The 27192-nt window shown below is 36.3% G+C and overlaps 2 protein-coding genes across 7 annotated transcripts in view; one reads left to right on the top strand and one right to left on the bottom strand.

Moving 5' to 3' along the window:
- apba1b (amyloid beta (A4) precursor protein-binding, family A, member 1b) overlaps positions 1-27192 on the bottom strand; it is a 219446-nt gene that overhangs the window by 79645 nt on the left and 112609 nt on the right. The window lies entirely within an intron of this gene.
- pip5k1ba (phosphatidylinositol-4-phosphate 5-kinase, type I, beta a) overlaps positions 1-27192 on the top strand; it is a 38797-nt gene that overhangs the window by 3482 nt on the left and 8123 nt on the right. The window contains exons 1-8 of one of the 6 annotated variants that reach the window (XM_005155571.6): positions 5366-5627; positions 6148-6207; positions 9304-9372; positions 17346-17476; positions 18984-19101; positions 20710-20862; positions 23319-23615; positions 26780-26973. In XM_005155571.6, coding sequence (XP_005155628.1) covers positions 6184-6207; positions 9304-9372; positions 17346-17476; positions 18984-19101; positions 20710-20862; positions 23319-23615; positions 26780-26973 — 986 coding nt within the window. In that variant the 5' untranslated portion in view covers positions 5366-5627; positions 6148-6183. 6 annotated transcript variants of the gene reach the window in all.

Below are 27192 nucleotides of genomic sequence, written 5' to 3'. Positions count from 1 at the left end.
GCATAAAAAATACTAAACAATATACATGGATTGATAAATTAAAGGCGACGCAGTGGTGCAGGGGTTTGCATGTTATCCCTGCGTTCGCGTGGGTTTGCTCCTGGTGCTCCGGTTTCCCCTACAGTCCAAAGACATGTGGTACAGGGTAATTGGGTAGGCTAAATTGTCCGTAGTGTACGAGGGTGTGTATGAATGAGTGTGTGGATGTTTCCCAGAAATGGGTTGCGGCTGGAAGGGCATGATTAAGGGCATCAAGTGAAATTAAATGAAGAAAAATACTAATTAAATAAACAGTGTTTTATTGTTCTCAGAGGAGTCTTTATTCAGGAATACAGTACTTGAATAATCAAATGTAAAATAATACTGCATAGTATTGTTCTATAAACAACTCAATAAAATGAATCACTAATAATTTGTCAAAGTTACAAATTGGACAAAAAAAAGTACCCTCTAGTGATGGGAAGTTCGTATCATTTTACTGACTCGGATCTTTGAGTCTCGTTCATCAAGATGAAGATGAACGAATCTTTTTTCGAGTCATTTCGTTCATTTGGTTCAATTTGCCAAAATTTTATTAAAATGTTACAAATTGCTTCTAAACACATCTACAACTAGCCCAAATGGTTGATTGCACGACAAATAAGTCATAAATAGAATATGTGAAGGAGAAAATAATATCTCAATGTTTACCTGCTCTTTTGTCTATGAAGGCATTGTTGTCTCTTTGCTCAGCTCACCTTTTTATGTCTTGATGATTGGCTCGTGATGAACGAGTGACTCAGACCCGATAGCGGACTCGAGAGGTGGGCGGATCAATTCTTTTTCCGGCTCTAAACACATATGATTGGCTTCTGCCAATGTGATGAAGACTTGAAATTAATGATACTACCTGCACAAATGTGCACATGCGCAGATGAACGAATCACTCCCTGAGAGGACTCGTAGTTCCCGAGTCAAACTAAAGATTCATTCAAAATGAACGAATCGTTCATGAACGACCCATTACTAGTACCCTCACACAGTCACAGGCCTCAAAAAACACTTGCAAAATGATCAATTATAATCCAGACTCAACATTGCATGTACTCGCGATGTGACTATTGCGAATGATCACATTGTGATATCGATGCTGAAACAATATATTGTGCAGCACTAGTAAACAAAGTACACAAATGAATTACATTAAAAATTGTCATTTAAAATAACTTTTAATAGCTATATTGTCACACAGAGCAGATATCTGAGTTAGGAATAATACATTTGCAGTGTTACTGTTTTTTTCTCAAATATTTGTTTAAATTAATCAAACTTTGGTGAGCATTAGAGATGTTGTTCAAACACAAAACCTTATGTAATTACAGTCTAGATAGTAAATTTCAAGCCAATATATATATCCAGAAAAGAAAGTTAGTCGCTTCATCTCATTAAGCAAATGTAACGCTCAAACCATGTCGTAATTACTGTAATTACACTATCCCAACTTGAAAAGCTTCACGTCATTGTACAACTCGTAATTACTGCTTGTGAACTGGGATTTCTCTGAATCCTCCTACTTGTATAACACGAGGCATTGCTGTAAAATCCCATTTCTAGGGCTAAGGGTGTAAACAACCTCGCCTAAAAAATAATAAAACATGATGTTGAAATTACACTGTAAAAAATGCTGGGTTAATGCTGGGTTAAGTCAAATAACTTATTAGTTTTTACAGATTTAAGTTGATTAAACATAAAACTATTAAGTTTTCTCAAAAAAACAAAAAAATTAGTTGATTCAGCTGATTTTAAATAGATAACTTAAACAAGCAACAAACATTGTGTTTTTTAGTGTACATGAAATAGCATCAATGAAACATTCAATTGTTGTTCTTCAGATTTGCCAATATATAACAAGGCATTTGAACATGTTAGTCTTTTTTTTTTTTTTTTGGTTTCATTTCATTTGTCTACACTGCAGCTTACAATAGCATTATCTGCAATGGCTACTGTCCTCCATTGAATTCTAAGGCTCGTGCTCTGTTTTATAGGTGTCCTGTGTTTACACAGGCGATCTGAGCGGGTCATGTGATCAGTTGATGTCATGACTCATGTGTCATTTGCGTTCCCCTCACTCCACGCCAAATGCAAACAGTCCTTACACTTCTTTGCCTGAATCCACGCCTCTGCCTGCTAATAAAGCCCTATTGTTTCAGTCCAAGTCGGGTGTTGTGATGTAATCATGATGTGATATAGCATTAAAACAAAATTAGGCTTTTTTTGGATAGGTTTTAGGATTTGAGGATATTTCATTCCTGCTGATCCTGCCATCCAGTGATTTGGCTTGCAAATATCCTTATTTTTGGCAAACCTGCAGTGTGAAAATATGATTAGGCCTTTGAGAGAACATCTCTTTTTTATATATATCGCCAGTCTTGGAGACTGTCCATTTATGTGTCAGACAAACAGTTGTGTGGTGAGAGATTTATAGATTAGCTTGTTTTTTTTCCTTAAGTCTACTCAATACTGATAACATATTCATTCCAGATTAGTTATGCAATCGATGGGTCATGAGAGTTGAAATTAAGGGTCAGAGAATCTAAACTGGGAAAGCCTCGGTCCTTGTAGCGTTTCTGAAAGAAAGCTTCTGTTCATTTATCACAAGACATCTACTGAGAACAGTTATATCAGCTAGTATTACATTTTTATTCGATTTTCAATAGTTATATTTAGATAAACAAACATTTTTACATTTGTTGTTGTGCAACAACACATTTCTTTAGCTAGTCTAATTCTTTTCAAGTTCATGATCATTGTGAAACTGCTTATTTACAACCTTAAAGGACCTGCAAAAGCTTATGACACATTCACTTACTTTGTGTATAAGACTTTATTCAGTAAGCCATTGAGAACACTTATGCAAGGACAATAAGGAAGTATATTTTAGCAGTGTGTTAAGTAGTGTTGCTGTGTGGTTGATAAGGTGTTATAAATGGCTACTCAGATGTTATCTTGTGGTCTGAGTGACAAAAAAACAAGCCCTCTCAAGTTGTTCTGGCTAGTTGATTGGGTGTTGCTGTGATATTTCAGGGGATGTTTTTCCTCTATAAGACCATTTTCAAATTTAGAGTTTGAATTTTAGCCGATTTCTTTTTATTTAATTTTTGTCCTGACAACACTAAGCAAAATAACATCTTTTGTAGTAGTGTAACGGATTGATTTTGACTTCAACTGAAGGTGTTTGCTTCACACGAAAAAAAACACTATCGGTTGAGTTTAGCGAAGGGTTTAGGTAAGTGGTTTGTTGGTCTAGGTGATCTGTATGATAAGCCCTGCCCTCTCATCAATGTGTACAAGAAGGATTTGTTTCTGAAACATGGATCAAAACATGCCTTCACTAATGTATTTTAGATCAGCCCAGGCTCATTCTGAAAACGTAGTCCAGCAGAAGTTTCTGTAGACCGCGAAATACGTCCCGGGAGGTACGTTTGGCTGCATTTCATTTTTTTAAGCGGACGCTACGGGGCGGTGTGTAGCCGTTCCCTTTCGCGCTTGCCGGCTGAACGCTTACCTCCGTGTGAAGGGCTTTCCCGCCACAGTCAGTTTGTCCGGTCAGCTCATCGTGTGCGTCGGTGGACTTCAGATGCAGAGAGGAGGAGTTGACAAAGGCGTCCGGGTTCAAGTCCAGAGAAAAGCGGTTCCAGAAACCAGGTAAACAAAAACAGAATCCAAAAAATAAAGCGAACAAGTTCATAACAGGGTGAGAACATGGTGAAATCCGAAAACGTAGTTAAAAAAAAATAAAAATAATAACAGACTAGGGTTTTTCTTTTTCTAGACGGCTTTTCTAAATTGTTGCTCGGGTTTAGGGAAGTGAGCGGGCGGGCGGGTCAATCTGTAAAACTGGTTGGGTTCAGGGAAGGAGGAGGGTGGGTCAGCCGATTGGCCGGTTGGCTCAGACAGCGGCCTCTGGTGGCTTGACGCCAGAACAGCGCGGGCGCGAACGGCACTCGCGAGAGACGTTTGAGATATGAAAAAGCGCACACAGCGGCCTCTTGCGGATTCGCGAAAACAAAAACTGCACAAAAACGTACCTCCCGGGACGTATTTCGCGGTCTCCAGAAACGTCCGCTGGACTACATTTTCAGAATGAGCCTGGGTTGATTTAGATTCACAAAAATGTAGACACTGCCATCTAGTGGATTTGTCATCTGAAACGTGCAACAATATGTACCTGGAGCAATGTCATTTATGTTTTGCAAAAATGTAGGCAGAGAAACATATTGCCAGTGAACCTGGGCTGTAAATAAGCAAAATAAATGAGCAGGGTGGAAATTGCTTATGAATGCATGCTTGAATTTTACTTTTGGGTTAGGGTTAAGGTTAGATATTTTTAAAGTTGTGTGTGTAGAGAGTGTACTGAGTGCAGATTTAGCAGGAAGCGGTATTTGTCAGTGCATGTGCATAGACTATTTACTAATTTAAAGCTTTAAAAGAGGACATCACAACAAGATATGTGCAACATTTTTTTTTTGGATATAAAAATCTATACTTTGTTTTAAATCTCATTTTGTTACACAAAGTTGAGTGAATCAAAGTTACAATCAAAGTTGGATCAAAGTGATATATTAGCACAGCTCTGCAGTTCACAAATGACTTGTCAACAGATACCACATTTTACTATGATATTTAATGACATTTGATAAAGCTGCACGATTCTGGCTAAAATTATAATTTTTTTTGCTTAAAACCAAGATCATGATTTTCTCACGATTCTGTAGATGTAAAATAAAGCTTAATATGAGATTATTGTTTTTTCTCAAACATATGGGAAAACATCAATATTTATAATATGTGTAGGTCTACTGGTTTCTATAAATAATAATATTTTACTTAATAATTCTGATGTTGAATTATGTATATATATATATATATATATATATGCTATTATTTATAGAATGACTATGATATTTTACATTTGATTGTTACATTTCTGTACTTGAAAACTGTTAGACTACCCAAAAAAATCATAAATGATTGTTTAATTATTTATTTTCATTGTAATTTATTAGAATTTATGCAGATACACTGCATAAATTATGGAATATTTCCAAATAGAGCTAATTATAGCCATATTGTAATATATATCGCAGCAAAACAGTCGGACAGCCCTAGAATACACTTTACATTTTGTGCAGAAGATAAAGAATGAATTGTAAAACCCTAAAGGTATAGCACTTTATCTGTCAGTCCAGTGCTAAAATGTCTGAAGTTGCTCATAAAACCGGTTAATGTACAAAGTATAACAGGGCTCAGCGTTTATAACTCTGCCTGCTGTATATCCGATCACCTGCAGCCCTGACACAGATACAAGCAAATCAGCAAAAGCCCTGAAAACAATAGCGATTAAGCAATATCCTCTTTTCCTTCCGAGCCATGCCTCGAGAATCAGGACTCTTACGCACTTGCCTGCGATTGTTTGTTTGTTTTGTGGGCAGAGCCTTAAGAAGAACAGCCTGCCTTAAGAAAGATTTCGTGATTAATTGCAAATCCGTCTTATTTGATATTAGTGGTTACTGTGAGTACAGAAAGAGCATTGAGCCACTTTCCCAACTAGTTGCTGTGCTGCTTGGGTTGCAGTTAGTGTCATTGAGGTATGTACAACTCATTTCTCATTTCTCTAAGCAGCCAAATATGGGGTCTCCATGCAGCTTTTCTTAGTGTCTACTTTAAGCTACTTTTTCATGTCTGTGTGGTAGACTAATCAAAACCTGCAGTAATTCTCTTAAGAAGGCAACGTTTCCTAACTAGCAACTCTTTCTCCTTTTAGCAGAGAAACGAGTTTGTTGAGTTTATTAACTGGAAAAGGCTACAGTGTGTACATCAGCCGTTGGATTTGAATATCTTGCAGAGTCTGTTTTATAACACGGCGTCAGTGGTGTGTGGGCATGTGAACTGTCGCTTCTGGAATGATTGAGCCTCGCACAGTGCATTAGCTGCTTAAAAATAACCTTAATCGTTCACTTATTCCATAACCGTCATAAACATATTCTTTCCATCATTGTTTGCTTTCATTTGCACTTTATTTCCTTTGCCCGTGTCTTTCACTTTCAGTATCAGTCACTGACAGACCCCTGACTCCTACTCATGAGTTATTTATTCTTCCTGTCCTAGACGTCTGGAGTCATTTTAGGCTGGATATGCACTTAAATGAACAACAGTGCAGTTTATAAGGTAAGGATAAGAGGTTAGTTATGAACTTGGGGGAGTTGCTTTAAAGGAACAACGCACTGTACTTTGTCTACAGTGTCGTACGTAGAGTAATAATATGTAGTTCTAAATTACTAATATGAACTTTTTTGCAAATTAAGTTGCAAGAGTAGCTGTTTTAATCTTAACAGTTGTACCGCATGCAGCATAAATGGTAAATCTGAATGCAAAAACTTGGCAGTTGGTATACAGAGTCAGGAATATGAGTGCATGCAGCTTGCATATCCAGCCAAGAACTTGTTTGGGTCATGACAAAACTTAAAAATACATAAAAAATGTCACTGATAAAATCATGCAAATAGAAAATGACGCTTTATTAGTCTTTTTAAATACTTTGTGTACATGTACATTACGTCTATCCATTCATCCATCTATCCATCTGACAATGTAATTTGTCAGTATTCCATCTATGTACACATTCACTTTGCTATTCATCTGAACACCCATCTGCATTCATTCATCCATCCACAATCCTTCCATCCAACCAGCTATATATTTGTCCATTCATCCATACATTCATACATCATCCCTCCTCTTTTCTATCCATCCATCTATCCATCCATCCATCCATCCATCCATTTATCCATATATTTGTTCATCCATCCATTTATCCATATATTTGTTAATCCATCCATCCATTTATCCATACATTTGTTCATCCATCCATCCATCCATCCATCCATTTTTTTATCTCGTCCATCCATTTACCCATCAATTATCTGTTTGTCCATCTATCATTTTTTGTCCATCCATTTATTTATTTATTTGTTTGTCTGTCCATCCCTCCATCCATCCATACATCCATTTTTGTCCACCCATTATCCATACATGCATTCATCCATTATCTACCTATTCATTCATTCATCTATTCATTTGTTTCTACCATCCATCCATCAATCCATCTATCCTTCCATTCATCCATCTATCCATTCATTCACCCACTCATCCACCTATTTGTTTATTCATCATACATACATGCATTCATCCATCCATCCATCCATTTGTCTATTTGTTTGTCTCTTCCTTCCATCCATCCATCCATCATCCAGACATGCACTCATCCATCCATTTACCATACATCCATTCCTCTATTAATTTGTCTCTTTTATCCATCTATCATCCATCTGTCTATTTATCTATCCATTCATCCACCCATTTGTCTATTCATCATCCATTAGTTTTTTGTTCAGCCATCATCCATACATGCATTCACTCATCCTATTTATTTGTCTGTTCCATCCATCCATTTTTTTTCCATCCATCATCCATACATGCATTCATCTATCCATTTACCATTCATCCATTCATCTATTAATTTGTATCTTTCATCTATTCATTCATCCATCCATTTTGTCATACATGCATTCATCCATTCATATACCCATTCATCCATTCATCTTTTTATTTGTCTCTACCATCCATCCATCCATCCATCCATCCATCCATCTATCCATCCATCTATCCATCCATCCATCCATCCATCCATCCATCCATCCATTCATTCACCTATTCATCCCCCTATTTGTTCCTCTATCATCCATACATGCAATTATCCATCCATCTACATCTATTAATGTGTCTCTTCCATCCATTAATCCATCCATCTATCCATTTATCCATCATTCATCCACCCATTTGTCCATCCATCATCCATTACTTTTTTGTTCATCCATCATCCATACATGCAATTATTCATCCATCAATATATCCAACCATTTATATATTTTTGTCTCTTCCATCCATTCATCCATAAATTTTTTTGTCTTTTCATCATCCATAGATGCATTTATCTATCCATTTAACATTCATTCATTCATTCATTCATTCATTCATTCATTCATTCATTCATTCATCTATTAATTTGTCACTTCCATCTTTCCATCCATCTATCGATCCATCTATCTATCTATTTATCCATCTATTCATCCACCTATTTGTCCATCCATCATCCATTACTTTTTGTTCAACTATCATCCATACATGCATTCATCCATCCATTCATGTATTTATTTGTCTCTTTTATCCATCCATTTATTTGTTTTTCCATCATCTATACATTCATTCATCCTACCATCTACCCATTCATCTTTTTATTTGTCTCTTCCATCCATCCATCCATCCATCCTTTTTTTTGTTCATCCATATATGCACTCATCCATTTATTTACCATTCATCTATTAATTTATATTTCCATCCATCCATCCATCCATCCATCCATCCTTCCATCCATCCATCCATCCATCCATCCATCCATCCATCTATCCATTCATCCATCCATTCATTCAACTATTTCTCCATCCATTAACTATACATTTTTTGGTTCATCCAAAAAATGCATCCATCTACCATTCATTCATTCATTCATTCATTCATTCATTCATTCATTCATTCATTCATTCATTCATTCATTCATTCATTCATTCATTCATCCATCCATCCATCCATCCAGCTAATTTGTTCATCCATCCATCAATCTATCCATCCATTTATTTGTCTATCCATCCATATACTATTAATTTTTTTATCTCTTGTCAATGAATTCATCCATGTTTTGAGTGAAATAAGAACTGCACATGTTTTTGTAACACACTCATTTACAAGAACAGCTTTTTATGATCCCCCAGGCTGTTTACAGCATTATTTATAGAGTGCAGCTATTGTGTTTAAAGAGGAAAAGTATTTAATTTTGCATGTTTTCCATCCTTTGTTTGTTATCAACATCCTGTCAATAAGCAGAACTTCAACTTCTCTAACTCTCCTGAGATAATATACCCTATTTGCTGCATTGTACGTCTACGGTTAAACTGAAATGTTAAACTTGTGTCAGTAGGAAACAGGATTCTCATATCGCTAATGATGAGCTGTTGTGAGTTGCGTCTCTTGCATCAGCAGCTTTGAGTTTTACCAAGAACAGGAACTTCATTTCCTGTTTGATAACGTGCAAAGCACTCACAGCTCAAAGTTACTGTAGCTATATATATTCACACTCATATACCTATATTAGACTTTTATTTATGATTTTAATCAATGTTCGTTTTGTATGTTTAATTTCAATCACAGATGAGTGCAACGGCAGATGAGCCCGGAGGTGAAAGACCTCAAAAAACTGTGGGAAAAGACCACAAAAAGGTATGTGCAATATAAAACAATGTTTTGTCTTTAGTTAGCTGTGATAAAGCAATGAATTAATGTGTTTCTAATTTGGTTCCAAATTAAGTTTTTATGGTTGATGGAGCATAAAATTTATTTAGATTAATTAAAGATGTTAGATGGGAAATGATCTTCTTTTCTTATCTTCTTTACTCTATATTGATCTATGAGCCAGTTGACCCTTTGCTAAGCCACACCCAAAAACCGCCACCCACCTATCGTGGCTTAGCAACCGTAGCTACTTGCTGGGGCTTTGTCAAGCTTTTAAGTGAGGTAAACAAGCGAAATCGCTGTGCATATGGATTGTGCAAATCTGACACCAGATATCCTAAAAGTTTGGACAGGGTGGTGGAATTTTTTCCCTGGTCAAAACCAAAAACCCAAGATGAGAAATGAAAGAAGCGGAGATAAGTCGGTTTTGTTTTGATATTCCTGACACATTCAGTGATAGACGGCAATAACTCACACAACTCTCAGATCTGAGCTGTGTTTCCTACAAAAATACAAAGCAGATTGTGTTTCACAGCTGACTTTTTCTTTTTTTCCGCTCGAAATTATGAACACTGCTCCATTTATGCCATAGTAACATTAGTCATACCAATAGCGAATAGGTCATGAGTTATTGATCTGGAAAATACGAATCTACGAATCTGTTGCTAACTTTACTGAACTTCATATTTCCATCTGTTTCAAGCTACTAATATTTAAAAAATTACAAATCAACAGAACAAAACAGAGATGTGATCACAAACTGAGCACTTGCGATCAATATACTTTACCAGCAGCTGTTTTTAATTAATTTATAAAGAGCACACAATCATACTGACAGTTATAGGTAACTTACTGTACATTGTTATGGGTAAATGATGCTAAGAATCAACACAAAACCATCAATTTCGCCTTTCTGGCTGTTTTTTCTATGAATGAATTATGTAGAAGCTCTGTTCATGCGGGTTTCTCCATCGGTTAGTAACGCTATATTTCATTGCACAACAATTAGTCCATTAAGTTAGGCTTTTTGGCTAAAATAGAGAAATCACCGTTTAATTTGTTATTATTAGATTATTTTAAATTCCACCTCTCCTGTTGAGCATGAGCTAAGCTTTTGAATGGTTAGCGTATGAGGTGGCTAGGCTATGCTAGCTTCAATTTTGATTTAATTATTCTCTAATAAGTTGCCTTTGATGTGGTGAATATACCCCTGTAATGCATACTGCAGTCTTTTTTGTCAGGCTTTCTCGGATATCTCAACTGTTCGCCAAAAATGACTAATTATATCCCTGGGATTCTTTCTGAAGCATACACATTGTTTAAGATGTGCCAGGCACGAAAGCTTGACAGGCGTAACAACAGTAACTAAGGAGGGCGAGGTTTAGTCAAGGGTCAATTACATAGCAGAAATGTGCAACAATGAGAACCTAAAAGTATGTTGATATCGAATTTTTGGCCACCGACATGTAGAAATTGGAGACGTATCATCTTTTGAGATGTATCAAATTCGATACATTCGAGATGTATCAAATTTTCAGCCACACAAAATCTATCGGCCGAAAATGTGCTTTTAATGGACCCTCCTTTTTATGGCTTTAGTCATTGTTTGGCTTTTTTTCAATCTGGAAGTATTAACAACTTATATCGAAATCTGTATATCGTTATCATTCAATGTGGAATATGATCATCGAGATTTCTTTTTTGCCATATCGCCCAGTCGTATTATTTATTCATTCATTTTCTTTTCGGCTTAGTCCCTTTATTAATCTGGGGTCGCCACAGCGGAATGAACCGCCAACTTATCCAGCACATTTTTTGCAGCGTGCACTTCCAGCCCAACCCATCTCTGGAAAACAACATTTAGCCTACCCAATTTACCTGGAAACACCCGGAAGAAACCCACGCGAACGCAGGGAGAACATACAAACTCCACACAGAAACACAGAAAAGACCTTCTTGCTCGTCTCCCACCCTGTCCTATTATATTATATTATATTATATTATATTATATTATATTATATTATATTATATTATATTATATTATATTATATTATATTATATTATATTATATTATATTATATTTAGGCATGGGCCTGTATAAGATTCTGACGGTATAAGAACCTTGGATAAAAATATCACAGTATCACAGTATTGTGATTACTGCTCTAAAATATATTCTTTTTAAATGTCTGGGTAAAAAACAAAAACTAAATTCCCCTTTAAAAACAATACATTTTATGTTTTTAAAGATTTGAAATGGGGCGAGGCAGTGCCGCTGTACGTAGTGCTGTCGCCTCACAGCAAGAAGGTCGCTGGGTCGCTGGTTCGAACCTCGGCTCAGTTGGCGTTTCTGTGTGGAGTTTGCATGTTCTCCCTGCGTTCGCGCGGGTTCCCTCCGGGTGCTCCGGTTTACCCCACAGTCCAAAGACATGTGGTACAGGTGAATCGGGTAGGCTAAATTGTCTGTAGTGTGTGTGTGTGAATGTGTGTGTGGATGTTTCCCAGAGATGGGTTGCGGCTGGAAGGGCATCCGCTGCGTAAAAACATGCTGTATAAGTCGGCGGTTCATTCCGTTGTGGTGACCCTGGATTAATATAGGGACTAAGCAGACAAGAAAATGAATGAATGAAGATTTGAAATATTTTGGAGCGGTAAACATGTCAGGATACTTGTTTGAATAAGGTAATTCAAATTAATTATTGACTTCTGCTGTCTTCATTAGTTTCAAAAATACAGATTTCCTTTCCTTTGTCATGTCCTAAAAATCTTACACATGCCTTAGGAAAGGTATTACAGAAAATTTGGCTGTTTTAAAACCTTGACTTTTCCAAACCGCTGTATACCTTGAAAACGGTTATCGTTCCATACTTTATTATATTATATTATATTATATTATATTATATTATATTATTATTATAATATTGTATATTATATTACATTACATTACATTACATTACATTACATTACATTATATTGTATTATTCATTCATTTTCTTGTCGGCTTAGTCCCTTTATTAATCTGGGGTCGCCACAGCAGAATGAACCGCCAACTTATCCAGCAAGTTTTTACACAGCGGATGCCCTTCCAGCTGCAACCCATCTCTGTTTGGGAAACATTCACACACACTCATTCACACACATACACACACACTACAGACAATTTAGCCTACCCAATTCACCTGTACCGCATGTCTTTGGACTGTGGGGGAAACCGGAGCACCCAGACACGAACGCGAACGCAGGGAGAACATGCAAACTCCACACAGAAACACCAACTGAGCGTTCGAACCTGCGACCCAGCGACCTTCTTGCTGTGAGGTGAACGTGCTACCCACTGCGCCACTGCGTCGCCCTATATTATATAGTATATTATATTATATTGTTTTATATTATATTAATATTTTAAGTATGTCATTAAGATCTCTCTTAAAATAATTATCAATCTCTCTTAAAATAAATGTTAACTTAGCATAGCTCTTCCAAAAGGTTTAGCATTTGTTCTGTTTTTAATATCATTCATGTGTAGGCAAAATTACTTTAAAAAGAGCTCTCATTATTCATTTCTCTAGGCGTCTTTCTCTTGGTGTGTAATATTTTTGCTCAACCCGACATTTTGCTCTGTGGCACAATGTAGCGTTTGTGCTGTGAGCTCCTTTGGGATTTAGTGGGATTTGATTTTTGCATATCCCACTCTGATTTGTCATACTTGCGGTCTGAAATACTGTTTTCCTGCTGACTGTTACATAACAGTGAGCACACTATATAGCCATGTGCCATGCAATGTGTAACATGAACAGGAGGCTCATGATTTTAGGATATTAGGGATATTCACATTGGATGTTTGCCCACTAAATGGCTTGCAGGGTTTAGGGATTTGTGTCACTTCCAGGATAGAAATACTGTAAGTGAAATAACAGAGGATGGAAATAATTGGACAACTTGGATTGAGGGAACTAAGTCGCACAACATAATACTTATTACATACTTATACAACATCTATAGTTTAAACTCCTTAATGACCACAGCACAATTCTTGTTATAGAAACGCATTCACTAGTCATGACTAGTCAAGATATTCACATTAGTTGTCGCCAACGCTGTTGTTGTATATTGAAAGGAATGCATCAATAGATCCACCATTTTGGTACAGGGTAGCACTCCTTTAAAATGAATGTGGGACCAAGGTGCAGTGGAGGACTGGCCATCCAGAGCCATAGACATATACACATATATACATATATCTATGATCTGAGTTTTTCCCGGTGGTCATTATGCAAATATTTTTTAAATTACAAAAAATATATAATTTACATTCCTTTTCTACATCAAGGGATTAGTGACAAGTGCATTGCCGACAAAAAGCATGTGTTTGTGTGCATGGAAATGAAATTGTTATTAATAGAGTTATGTGTAAATCATGGAATAATAATTTATGCTAACTGTTATATGTTTATATATTTATGTTATAAATATATTTGTAAAATAAAAAATATAACAAAAACAGAATTCTCTACAGAGTAATGAACATGACTTGTGACAACTGCTTCACTGTTCTCTATGCTTTTATTTTGCTTTAATTATGTTTTAATTGATGTTCAATTCATCTTTGCTTCCTTCTTACGTCATTCTACTGAATCACACACTTCTGTTCTGTTTGTTGACATACAGTGATAGAAAATGAATATAATGTCTAAAATATATAAGTCCAAAACCATCATTAAATGTAAAAATTATTTGTATTACAAACATAGAAAAAAAAATTATTTATGTAAATAAAATTTTTAATTTCCTTTGTTTTTTTTGTTTTTTTTGGCCAAAATATGATGAAAAATTTCCATTGTCAAGTCAGTGGCACATAAACAGTTCCTTTATTCAATTATTTTCTTTTTGGCTTAGTTCTTTTATTAATCTGGGGTCGCCACAGCAGAATGAACCATCAACTTATCCAGCATATGTTTTATGCAGCGGATACCCTTCCAGCTGCAACACATCACTGGGAAACACTCATACAATTCAGCTTACCCGATTCACCTATAGCACATGTTTTTGGACTTGTGGAGGAAACCGGAGCACCCAGAGGAACCCCACACGAACACGAGGAAACATGCAAACTTCACACAGAAATGCCAACTGACCCAGCCAGGGCTCAAACCAGGGACCTTCTTGCTGTGAGATAAACTGTTCTTAAAAAAAGCTAAAGCTAAAAGAAACATATAGTACAGTATTAAATTCCATAAAAATGACAAATACATAAAGAAGTGCAGCAAAATATGCTTAAATATCATGAAAAAATGCAAACAAATTAAAGTATTGATTGCAATATCTGATGGCATGAAAATATCTGATGGCATGTTTTTAAAAAAAAATTTCCTGTCACCAATGTGGTTTGTTGCCAGATACAGTAATTGCTATTCTATAATGCCAGTGTTTCCCTTATCATTACATAAGGGGGCGCCCCGCCCTCCCAATGGCTGTACCCGCCCCCCTTGAAGTCACATTAATTGTATTATACACATAGCGCCAGATCACAACTTTGTTTAATAAACAAGCTAAATAGCAATATGTAATATCTTATTTACACAACAGCATGTCATTTCTGTTCTGCGCTCTCGTCATTACAGCTAAAATATATACTGCACAGATGCAGACATCAAGTCTCGCGAAAGTTCAACAAACGAATGATAATCGCCTGAAAAATCGCACAAAATATTTTAATGATCATGCATGTATTCAGGCCTTTTTCATATATCAACCTATTTCCTATTTTATTTTTAAGTAAACAAGTATTAGATTTATTAATTTTCATCGATCATCATTTGCAATGTTTCCAAATTGCATTGTTTGTAATTATTCTGTGGCGGTTCATTCTGCTTTGGTGACCCCTGATAAATAAGACGCTAAGCTGAAGTAAAACGAATGAATGAATTATTTTCTGTAAAGCTGCTTCTGGCCATGACATGTTCACATCAAATATTTTTATAAGAGACATGTTTAATAAATGTCTCAAAAAAATGGGCCCAACATTTCTGTCGGGAGGCCCATTGTAACGCAGGGAGTGACACAAACAACTGAAGTTCGGATCCACGTGCAGGTTTAATAGAATCGTCAGGCAAGCAAAGGTCAATTCAGGTGCAAACAGATATATGCAGACAATCCAGAATCGTAGTCGAATAACAGGCAAGGATGTCAGACGGCAGGCGGCAAACAAGGACAAAAGGATAAGCTAGGCTAAGGATCAAAAACACGGCAAAGTCAGACAACGGAAACCGCGCTGTAATGTCACTATCAGTAAACAAGACTCAGCAACAGTGAGTGTTTCTGTGCTGTTTATGTAGTGCGGTAATCAGTCTAGAAGCAGCATCAGCTGTGGGAGTCTAATCAGTGGAGACTTGGAGCAGGCATGTGTGTGTGTGGCATGACTGAATATGTAGTCCATTTAGAAGCAGATTTGTAGTCCTATGTGTGTGTGAGTGTTTACCAGCGATCGCTGGTGATCGTAACACCCAATAAGATACATTTCAGTGACAAAAGCAGCACAGTTTGGGAATAAGAAAGATATAAAATAAATGTTCATTTATAATTTACAAACGGTTTTACAGTTCAAATAGTTGCTCAGTTATTTACTGCTGTCATTAAAAGACCATGACTCCTTTTGTCAGTGTGAGTCTGAACAGCCACGCTGCGTTGGGCCGCGTCAAGCCGCAGCCCCAATCCACAAATAGTAACTGATTTACATAATTTTTAAAAGTAAATAACTACCATTATTACCAGTATCTATTGCATTTTTTTTTTAAATCTAATTTGTCAAATGACAATAAAATAAACATAAAACATTGTACGCTAATCTACACTGCGGTGGAGAAAGTTTTATATGCTTTGACGTTGTGGCTTCGTCTCCTTCTTTAGTAGCAGAGTAGCCACTAATTTGATGGCTGTCGTGGTGGCCACGTGAGGTGCTTCATTAGATTAGAATTACTTGTCACCGCAGAAAGACAAGACAATTTCCTGAGCCTAAATTGCACAACACATAAACATTCTTGCCTTTCACTTCACCGAGGGAAAAGTAGTGCTTATATTTCTAGTTTGCAAACGCTACCTTTGAACTTGTTATATTTGCCATCGTTCTGACTCCTGGTCATTGGTGTGTGCCACTGACTGTGCATGCGCTTGTGTGAACACCCGTCCAACTCTGCCTCTAATTGGCAAACAATGGAAATGTACTCTAAGCCAATCATCACATTCCCAGTTACACCACATTCACAGACACACCAATCAACACACACAATCTACATCCCAGAGAAAGAGATCGGTCATATGGCTTAGAACAGGGGTAGCTAACCCTGTTCCTGGAGAGCCACCTTCCTGCAGATTTCAGTTGCTACCCATATCAAACACACCTGCGTGTAATTACCATGTGGTGTTCAGGTCCTAATTAATTGGTTCAGGTGTGTTTGATATGGGAAGCAACTGAAATCTGCAGGAAGGTGGCTCTTCAGGAACAGGGTTGGCCACCCCTGGCTTAGAAAGATGCAGCTTGCATGGAAACCACTTCAGTCTTCTCAATTATAGTAACGCACATTTTATTGTCAGTAACGGCAACTGTGTTGTAACTGGGGAAACAGTAATTCAATTGATTGTTGCTTGTTACTGAAAACAATATTGCTATTAGTATCGCTGCTTATTTACAGCACCGTTTTCCCCATCACTGATTAGCTCAGACTACTGTAAGATTTCAGTTACTGAAGTAAATGTCTTCTGGTAAATTCAGGGCCTGGCCTCTAAACGTGGCCATATGCCTCAACTTCCTTGTTCTCCATTTCCTCCCATGTGTGCTTTCAGCACTGATAAGCTGTTATCTTTATCTCAATGTTATGATGATTGCTTTTCCTATATGTGTCACTGCTGCTCTGCTTCTGAGGCCTGCTCTTAATTTTTTTCTCTCTGTGTGTGTGTGTGTGCAGCTTTCATCTGAAGCCCTAAGAGGAGCCATTCAGCTCGGCATCGGCTACACCGTCGGCAATCTGACCTCCAAACCAGACAGAGATGTGCTCATGCAGGACTTCTACGTGGTTGAGAGTGTTTTTCTACCAAGGTAATAATGTGCACGTACTGTGCTTAAGACTGGACAGATTTCCTTGACCTCATGCTCAAACACTGACATACTGTGGCTGTGTTCTAACTGTTTGCTCCAGAACTAAATCAGTGGTGTAGCTTGATATATTTATTACACACATTTGAATGATGATATTTAAACCTGATTTAGGCAAAAGGAACCCAAGAAGAAATTCAGTTTGAATCGCAGAGATCAAATCATTTTTGTTTTAATTATCTTGTGAATTTGTGAAAGGAATAGTTCAGCCAACAATGAAAATTACCCCATCATTTACTCCATTTTAAGCCATCCTCGATGTATATATGACTACAGTATGGAGTATGTATACAGTTGGAGTAGTTTAACATTTTATTTAAAATTTCATTCTGCATAATCAACCCAGGCTCATTCTGAAAACGTTATCCCGTAGACGTTTCTGGAGACTGTGAAATACGTGCCAGGAGGTACCTATGGCTGTATTTGTTTTTTTAAAGCGAACGCTACGGGGCGGTATGACGCCGTTCCTTTTCGCGCTTACTGGCTGACCGCTTACCTCCATGTGGAGGGCTTTCCTGCCGCAATCAGTTTGTCCGGTCAGGTCATCGTGTACGTAGGCAGACTTGACCAGAGGCAGCTGACATGAGCCAACAACACAGTTGGATTTAACTCACTACCTATTTGATGTCGGTTTGGTGTGGCTATAGTAAAACCAGCATTGTTGTTATTAAAGCCATCTATACCCTGAGCATGAGATCTTTTCTTCATCAGAGGAAACCTCAAAACTCCAAACCTGAATTTACACTTTTCGAAATCTTTGACTAAAGATTAAAGTCTGTTAAAAAATGAATGAGGTTTATTTTGCTTGCTCACACTGTTATTCTTAAGGTGAATAATTAATCCATGCAAGCTAATTCACTGAATAGATTAGTTTGTTGTGGTAATTTTCAATGAAAGTTTGCTCACTTGCTTTTCCGTTTAAAGTGGCAGTGCTTCTATTGACATCAACCTGAGGGCTTCCATAGCAACTGCATATTAGGTTTGCTTTTAGGGAATGATACGCAAAGGAAAGCTCCTCCCCCTACTCAATATTCAGTTTCAGTTGGAAGTACATCTACATACTGAAATAAAGCTCTCAGCAACTAGTTTAGACTTTAAGATTACTTTTATTGTATTGTAAGATTTTATTGTAAAACATTTTACACACTTGTCCAATCCTACGCAAAGCATGTTGACAACTACTGTTAGTTATCCCAACTAAAAATCTCATTGTTGTCCCAACACTAAGCAAAACAAATTAAAGTGGTTTGAACTTAATGTGAATAAACTTTCTAAAAAAAGTTAAAAGTAATTTAAACAAGCAACAAAAATATCTTTTGGAGCGTATGCTGTTCTGTTGTAGTTGATTTAAGTTTGTGTGTCCTTTGATGCACTATTAATCCGTTTAGCTGAATGTCTATTGTTATTGGTTGATCAATAGTTTTTGGTCATTGTGCTTTTTGTCTTTCAGTGAAGGAAGTAATCTCACCCCGGCTCACCATTATCCTGACTTTCGCTTCAAAAATTATGCGCCTTTGGCTTTTCGATATTTTAGGGAGCTCTTTGGGATTAAACCAGACGATTATCTGGTAAGACCAAAACACCATGGGTGACTTACTGAACTGATACAGTCATGACTGATGAGCACATTGTTTATTGTTTCAGCAATCCTAAAATCCAGATAGTAAGCAGGTCATTCTGAGTAAACAGTAGCATTCGCACACACACAAAAAACAATTGTTTGTTGTAAGCGCATTACAACTGAACTTTCATTAAATCATGTTTTATTGAAAAGGTTTTACAATTAAAATGTGATGTGGATCAACATTCGGCTGAGTTAAAATGTATATAAAATTATAGCTAAATAAGTTGAGCGCTTTAATATTTAAAGCATTTTTTCATTAAACCTGGATTGTTATATTTTACTGAAACTAAAACCATAAAAAATGTATGTATATATATATATATACAAATTAACTTGAAGGTTTTATTTATGATTTTGTTTACATAATTATTACACTATAGAGTAAAAGACTAACTTTCTTATAAAAAAAAACTATATAGAAATATTTGAAATATTTACAAAATCTAAACTCACATTAAAAATACATTTAAAACAAAGCATCCTATAAATTATATTAGTTCAAAGTCATGGGAACACAAATAATGCTGTGCTATTTTTGTATTTCTATAACATTTATTCATTCATTCATTTTCCTTTAGCTTAGTCCCTTGTTTATCAAAGGTCGCTACAGTGGAATAAACTGCCAACTATTCCACCATATGTTTTATGCAGTGCATGCCCTTCCAGCAACAACCCAGTACTGGAAAACACCCATACACATACACATTCACTCACACTCATACACTACAGTTAATTTAGCTCATGCAATTCACTTATACCACGTTTTTGGACTGTGGGGGAAACTGGAGAACCCGGAGGAAAGCCCTGCAATTTCAACTGGTCCAGTCGGAACTTGAACCAGCGACTTTCGTACTAACCACTGAGCCACCGTGCCGCCCATATTTATTCATTCATTTTCTTGTCGGCTTAGTCCCTTTATTAATCCAGGGTCGCCACAGCAGAATAAACCGCCAACTTATCCAGCAAGTTTTTACGCAGCGGATGCCCTTCCAGCCCAACCCATCTCTGGGAAACATCCACACACACACTCATACACTACGGACAATTTAGCCTACCCAATTCACCTGTACCGCAGGTCTTTGGACTGTGGGGTAAACCGGAGCACCCGGAGGAAACCCACGCGAACGCAGGAAGAACATGCAAACTCCACACAGAAACGCCAATTGAGCCGAGGATCGAACCAGCGACCCAGTGACCTTCTTTTTTTGAGGCGACAGCACTAGCTACTCCGCCACTGCTTCGCCCATTTTATTCATAATATGAATAGTATTATAATTAATAAATTGTGTAAATATTTTTCTAAAATATTTTTCAAGTTTATTATATACATATTATTATAAAATTTTATAATATATAAATAATTATAAAGTGTTTATTCTTTTGATCATTACTTTTTTTAAATAAATTAATACAGTATTTATATTTTATCTGATTTGGTTCGCATCAGTTTTAGTTTTTCGAGAACATTACACTGAAACACAATCAAGCAAGTGTATTTGTGTGTGTGGTTTCTGTGGAATCTGCATTATTAATACATCTCTTTTATCTGCAGTACTCCATTTGTAAAGAGCCTCTGATCGAGCTGTCGAACCCTGGAGCGAGCAGCTCATGGTTTTATTTAACCAGTGACGATGAGTTCATCATAAAGACGGTGCAGCACAAAGAAGCTGAATTTCTGCAGAAGCTGCTTCCAGGATACTACATGGTGAGCCACACAATCCACAACAACACTTACAAGAACACAGGAAGACAGCACAATACACAACATGTCTTTAGCAACAGCTCATTTGTTTTTTTTTTTTATTTGAAGCATGTTGGTTATATTTATGTAAGATATAAATAACAATTTTGCATCCTTGTATAATAACATCTCAATAGTTTCATGGTTTTGTTCACATTATAAATACAGGACATTCATAAAGGGCTGTCGGTTAAATAAATGAATTATTAATAGTTGAGTATTGAGCATGTTTTCATGATTCTTTGATGATTAGACAGATCCAAAAAGCAGGGTTTATATGTTATAATAATTCTTGGTCACACTTTATTTTGATTGTCCATTTGTTGAATATAAGTTACACTGCATCTACATGCCAACTAATTCTCATCAGATTATAAGTAGACTGTTGGGGTTAGAGTTGGGGTAAGGGTAAGTATAAGTGCTTGCAAAGTGCAAGTACATGTACAGTTGAAGTCAGAATTATTAGCCCCCCTGAATTATTAGCGCCCCTGTTTATTTTTTCCCCCAATTTCTGTTTAATGGAGGGAAGATTGTTTCAGCACATTTCTAAGCATAATAGTTTTAAATACTTGTTTCTAATAACTTATTTATTTTATCTTTGACATGATGACAGTAAATAATATTTTACTTGATAATTTTCAAGACACTTCTATACAGCTTAAAGTGACATTTAAAGGCTTAACTAGGTTAATAAGGTGAACTAGGCAGGTTAGGGTAATTAGGCAAGTTATTCTATAACGATGGTTTGTTCTGTAGACTAACGAAAAAAAATTAGCTTAAAGGGGCTAATAATTTTGTCCCAAAAATAGTTTTAAAAAAATTCAAAACTGCTTTTATTCTAGGCAAAATAAAACAAATAAGACGTTTTCTAGAAGAAAAAAAATATCAGACATACTGTGATTATTTCCTTGCTCTGTCAAACATCATTTGGGAAATATTTAAAAAAGAAAACAAAAATCAAATGGGGGCTAATAACTCTGACTTCAACTGTACTTGCAAAGTTTCTTATAGTCAGTTAAATGTCTGTTGAAGGAGCTGTATCAGCAGATATTAAGCAGACAGTTTATTAATACTCAAATGGACCATTAAAATAAAGTGTTACTGAATTGTTTGTAACATTATACACTATACTATACCATTCAACAGCTTAGCCAGTATCTTTTTATTATTCTGTAAAGAACTTATCTAAATGAATACATTTATTTTGCAAGGATCATTAAAATTTGAACAGACTTGATGATAAATATACATTTATAATGTGACATGGTATTAATTTTAAATGTGCTGTTCTTCTGAACTTTCTATTCACCAAAGAAATGTAATTAAGTCTGTTTTTTGAGCAGCAAATCAGAATATTAGAAGGATTTCAGAAGGATCATGTGAATGGAGTAATGATGCTAAAAATTCAGCTTTGAAATCACAGGAATAAATTAAACATTTAAATATATATTCAGATAGAAAACTGTTTGTAGCGAGTGGGCAGGCCTGAGAGCTGTGGTGTGATAATGTGAAGTACCCGTGTCGTGCACTGGCCTCGAGCTCTGGGTTATAAAAGAAGGAGAGACAGCGGTGGAAGACGCGAGAGGACCAGTAGATGCTTTATGTTTTGCTTTTGGTTTCAGTTCGATGGCAGTCTCTGTAAGGAGCTTCAGTCTGTTTGTTTTATTCATTCATATTTTTATCCAGCACGTTTTTACGCAGCGAATGCCCTTCCAGCCACAACACATGACTGGGAAATCTGTTAATTTTATTTTTTATTATTAAAATCATTTAAAAATGCATTTGTTCTCTGCCTCCTTCTTCACAAAGGCCAGGAGGCCAGTAACTTTATTACACTGTTTTTCTTAATCATATCAAATCTTTACAATTATTGCTGTACTTTGGATCAAATAAATGCAGACTTACTGAGCAGAAGAGATTTCCTATTTAAACACATTAAAAATCTTACTGTTCTAAAACATGTCCCTCATAATGCATTGAAATTTTTACATTTATGTCTGTATTCTGCACTCATATACAGTCACATTTTTGAAAAAATTAATTTTCACAATTTTTAAATTGTAAAAAATCTAAGAAAAATATTACTCCTGAGTTTTCTGAGAGTTTTTAAATATTTGCAAAGTTTCTTTCATTTAATAAAAACTCTTTATATTATATATTCTTTATATTCTAATATGAACTATATTCCATCAAGCCAGAAATTATTAATTTCCCCAGGGGTATGAATATTTTTTAGACCTGACCTCATCTGGGTCAGAAGAGAAGGTTATATTTAAGAGAATAATTAATGCATTTATCTTTTAGTAGTTTTGGTTGGTAAATAATATTTATCTTGAATAATATTAATAATAATGCCTTGTTTTTTTTAATTTCATGTTCATTTCTAGCTTGAAAACCTAATCTCTGTGTCTCAAATGCAGAATCTGAATCAGAACCCCAGGACGCTCTTACCGAAGTTTTACGGGCTTTACTGCATTCAGTGTGGTGGAATGACCATCCGACTGGTGGTGATGAACAATGTTCTGCCTCGATCTTTAAAAATGGACTACAAATATGACCTGAAGGGCTCCACTTACAAACGCAGGGCCTCACGCAAGGAGCGCGCCAAAAGCTCCCCGACCTTCAAAGATCTGGACTTCCAGGAGATGCACGAAGGGCTTTATTTTGACGCAGACACGTACAATGCCTTAATGAAGACGCTTCAAAGAGACTGCAGGGTGAGTCAGGCTTATGAACAATTAAACTGTTTTAGACTGTTTTAGATTATAATTGGTGCTTTCCATTACCCTTCAAATTGCACAAAATATCCATAGATGTTAAAAAAAACATTTTGATTTGTATGTTCGTGTGTGGCAGTTGATTTCAGGTCATTTGTTATGTTAAAGGGGCAGTGGGTGATTGTCTTCAGAAACATTTTTTGTTGTGCTGGTTGAAAGTCTCTTCACAGTTCAATAGTAATTATTACAGAAAATGATCTAAATGTATTCATATGTATTTTTATATTATGGGTAAGGCATAACACTAAAAAATGTTCATCCAATTAAATATTGTCGGGCCGACATCTCCCACAAATCCCATAAGCAGCCCAAACTAGTGATGGGTTGTACATGAACGATTCGTTCATTTTGAACAAATCTTCAATATGACTCGGGAACTATGAGTTCTCTCAGGGAGTGATTCGTTCATCTGCGCGTGCGCACATTTGTGCAGGTGGTATCGTTCATTTCAAGTCTTTTGAGACATATGCGTTTAGAGCCGGAAAAAGAATTGATCCGTTGATCTCTCGAGTCCTCTAACGGGTCTGAGTCGTTCATTCATCACGGGCCAATCATATGCGTTTAGAGCTGCAAAAAGAATTGATCCATTCACCTCACGAGTCCTCTATCGGCTTTGAGGCATTCATTCATCACGGGCCAATCATATGCGTTTAGAGCCGGAAAAAGAATTAAACCGTTCATCTCTCGAGTCCTCGGGTTTGAATCATTCTGTGACGTGATGAACAAACGACTCAAGAGCCAGAAGACTCGAAAGGTGAACTAATTATCATGGCTCCTATCGGCTCAGACTGTGTACTTTGGTTAAAAATATATGTGACTGTCAGTGTAACGTGAACGAACCACTGACATTTGAAGACATAAAGAGGTGAGCTGAGCAAAGATACAACAATACCTTCATAGACAAAAGAGCAGGTAATCATTGAGTTATTATTTTCTCCTTCTTATAGTATTTTTATTAGGACTTATTTGTCATGGGATCAACCTTTTGGGCTAGTTGTAGATGTGTTTGGAAGCAATTCGTAACATTTTAATAAACTTTTGGCAAATTGAATCAAATGAACGAAATGACTGGAAAAAAGATTCGTTCATCTCGATTAACGAGACTCAAAGATCTGAGTCAGTTAAACTGATCTGAACTTCCCATCACTGTGGGAATATTATTCGGACTGCTGCGCATCCGTCCACACAGATACATCATTCGCATGTTCCCGCCTGCATAAGCGCCGCGCGTTCACAAGACAATCACAGACCGGGAAATCAAATGCTGAGTTGAAACTTTTAAAAATCTTGAATCAATATTGGAGTTACTTTTGCACGCTGGAGGAAGGACGACACCATAGCTGAAGTATTACTATTAGACAGGTAATGTTCTGTTTTAAAACTGTTTTAATCAGGCTAAGCTTATGTTAGATTGTGTTGTGGTATGAATGGCTTACATGCACAGATGTGTTGTTCAGCCACTGAAATCTCCCAGCAAAAGATTTATGTGACTATTTTCAGTTTTATAAGGGACCTTTGACAGCATCGATAATGTAGAACTAGTTTTAATCTCGTAACACTTTTCACAATACTTTTTTGGTACCACTTTAGTTAAGGTCACAATTCATGCTATTAACCACTAGGGATGGGTACCGTATTAGTGCTAAATTATAAAAGACCGAAGTATTGATAAGCTCTGATGTTAACGGTTCTGTTATCGGTACTGGATAATAATTGCTGAACAAACATCACTTACAGTAGCATAAATCACCTGACCAACCTTTTCTAATTTGCGATATTTTATAATTGTCTGCACAGTTGGCAATCTTACATGAGAAATGCTCTTGTTTTCGCCCAATTGTACAACGGCGAATGCGCTAAGTATAAAAGCCTTCACAGTTCTCGGTTGTGCGTGCACACTCAGCCGAGACTGGTGCTAAACGCACACACATAGCTCGCGCACTCACAGCTTGTAAAATTGCGGAGTAGTGGAGAGAACAAAACTCCAAGTGAACAACAACAATGGCCATTGCAACAAGCGTAACAATTTGTTTTCTTGTACAGTATAGGAGGAAACGCAAGCAATCTGGCTAAGCATCTTTAAAAAGTGTATTAACAGCAGAAAGTAAAATGCTAAGTTTTCAACTGCCTAGCTAGATGTACATCATCTACATCCTTATGCTAGCAGTCAATCCCATGAGGTCTCTCTAAATTAATATAATGTTAATAGTTTAATGAACACACATTTAGTTACATTGAAAACTGTATTTTTTTTCTGCAGTAGCCTAAATAAATCTTAAACATAAAAAATGCTTTTACATTACTTTATTTACAAATATAGTCTAAGAATAGCCTAATAATACACTATGCTTATTAATAAATTATATATATATTTTTTATATTTTTACATTGTTAACTCCCAAAACACTGTTAACTCATTTATGTAAATGTGTTAATGAAAAATATTACACATTATCTGATTATTTAACTGCCTTTTGCAATGCCGAGAGGGTATTTTGCAGGGAGCACAATAAAGCAAGAAAGGTCCCGACTTCTGGCAGAAAAGGTAAACACGTTGATTTTTCTCCAGTCATTTTCTTCAAACCATTGTAAATTCTTTTACAGGAATTTTTTTTAATTATTTGTTTTACAATTATTGGTTTTGTTTTATTTTACATTAAAAGCATAATGATAAAAGAAAGTGTTGTTAATTCTGTTCAATTAGTTTTTTGTTTGTTTTTTCATAAAAACAAAAAAAAAAAAAACACAAAAAGTACCAATAAGAGAACCGTTAAAGTACCGAACCGATAAGTGGTATCGATAAAAGTAGTAATACCATTTAAACCTTAACAATACCCATCTATATTAACTACTGGCTTATTACCTCCCTTTTATTAAGATATTAACTGTTCATTAGTAGTTCAAAATACAAACCCAACTTATAGCTTACTAACTATTAATAAACAGCTAAATAGAAGTTTATTAAGCTACAGTATCAGTGTTAGTTAATGGTTTGTTAATACTGTGAATTGTGACAAACTAAATCGCCATTTAGTAAACAAAAGTACTACTTTATAATGGAAACGGGCCTTGTGATTATGGTTAACTGTGGTTTTGTTGTTCAGGTTCTGGAGAGCTTTAAAATCATGGACTACAGTCTGCTGCTGGGCATCCATGTTCTGGACAGGAGGATACGCAGAGGAGGCAGAGGGGACAGCAGGCGTCAGGGGACACAGAAGGTGCTCTACTCCACCGCCAGAGAGTCCATTCAAGGAGACGGTAAAGCTCCTGAACCGGTCGCTGACGCAGATGACGAAACGTGAGTTCAGACGCTCACTTTTACAGTAAACTCAAATTAAGGACACCGAAAAAGATTTAAGATGCTTTGAAAACTTTCACTGCTGTGTGTTTTTCCATCGAGACATGTCAGCCAGTCTGGGTATATTTATGTACACTATCAAATCTTTTTTTTTTTAAAAGACAGTAATACTTTTAACTTGAAAGAATGCATTAAACTGATAAAAATAAAAAACATTTG

The sequence above is a fragment of the Danio rerio genome, chromosome 10 (genome assembly GCF_049306965.1).
Source record: "Danio rerio strain Tuebingen ecotype United States chromosome 10, GRCz12tu, whole genome shotgun sequence".
NCBI classification, from domain to species: Eukaryota; Metazoa; Chordata; class Actinopteri; order Cypriniformes; family Danionidae; genus Danio; species Danio rerio.
Note: the sequence above shows the minus strand (reverse complement) of the source record. Positions and strands in the feature narration are given on the sequence as shown.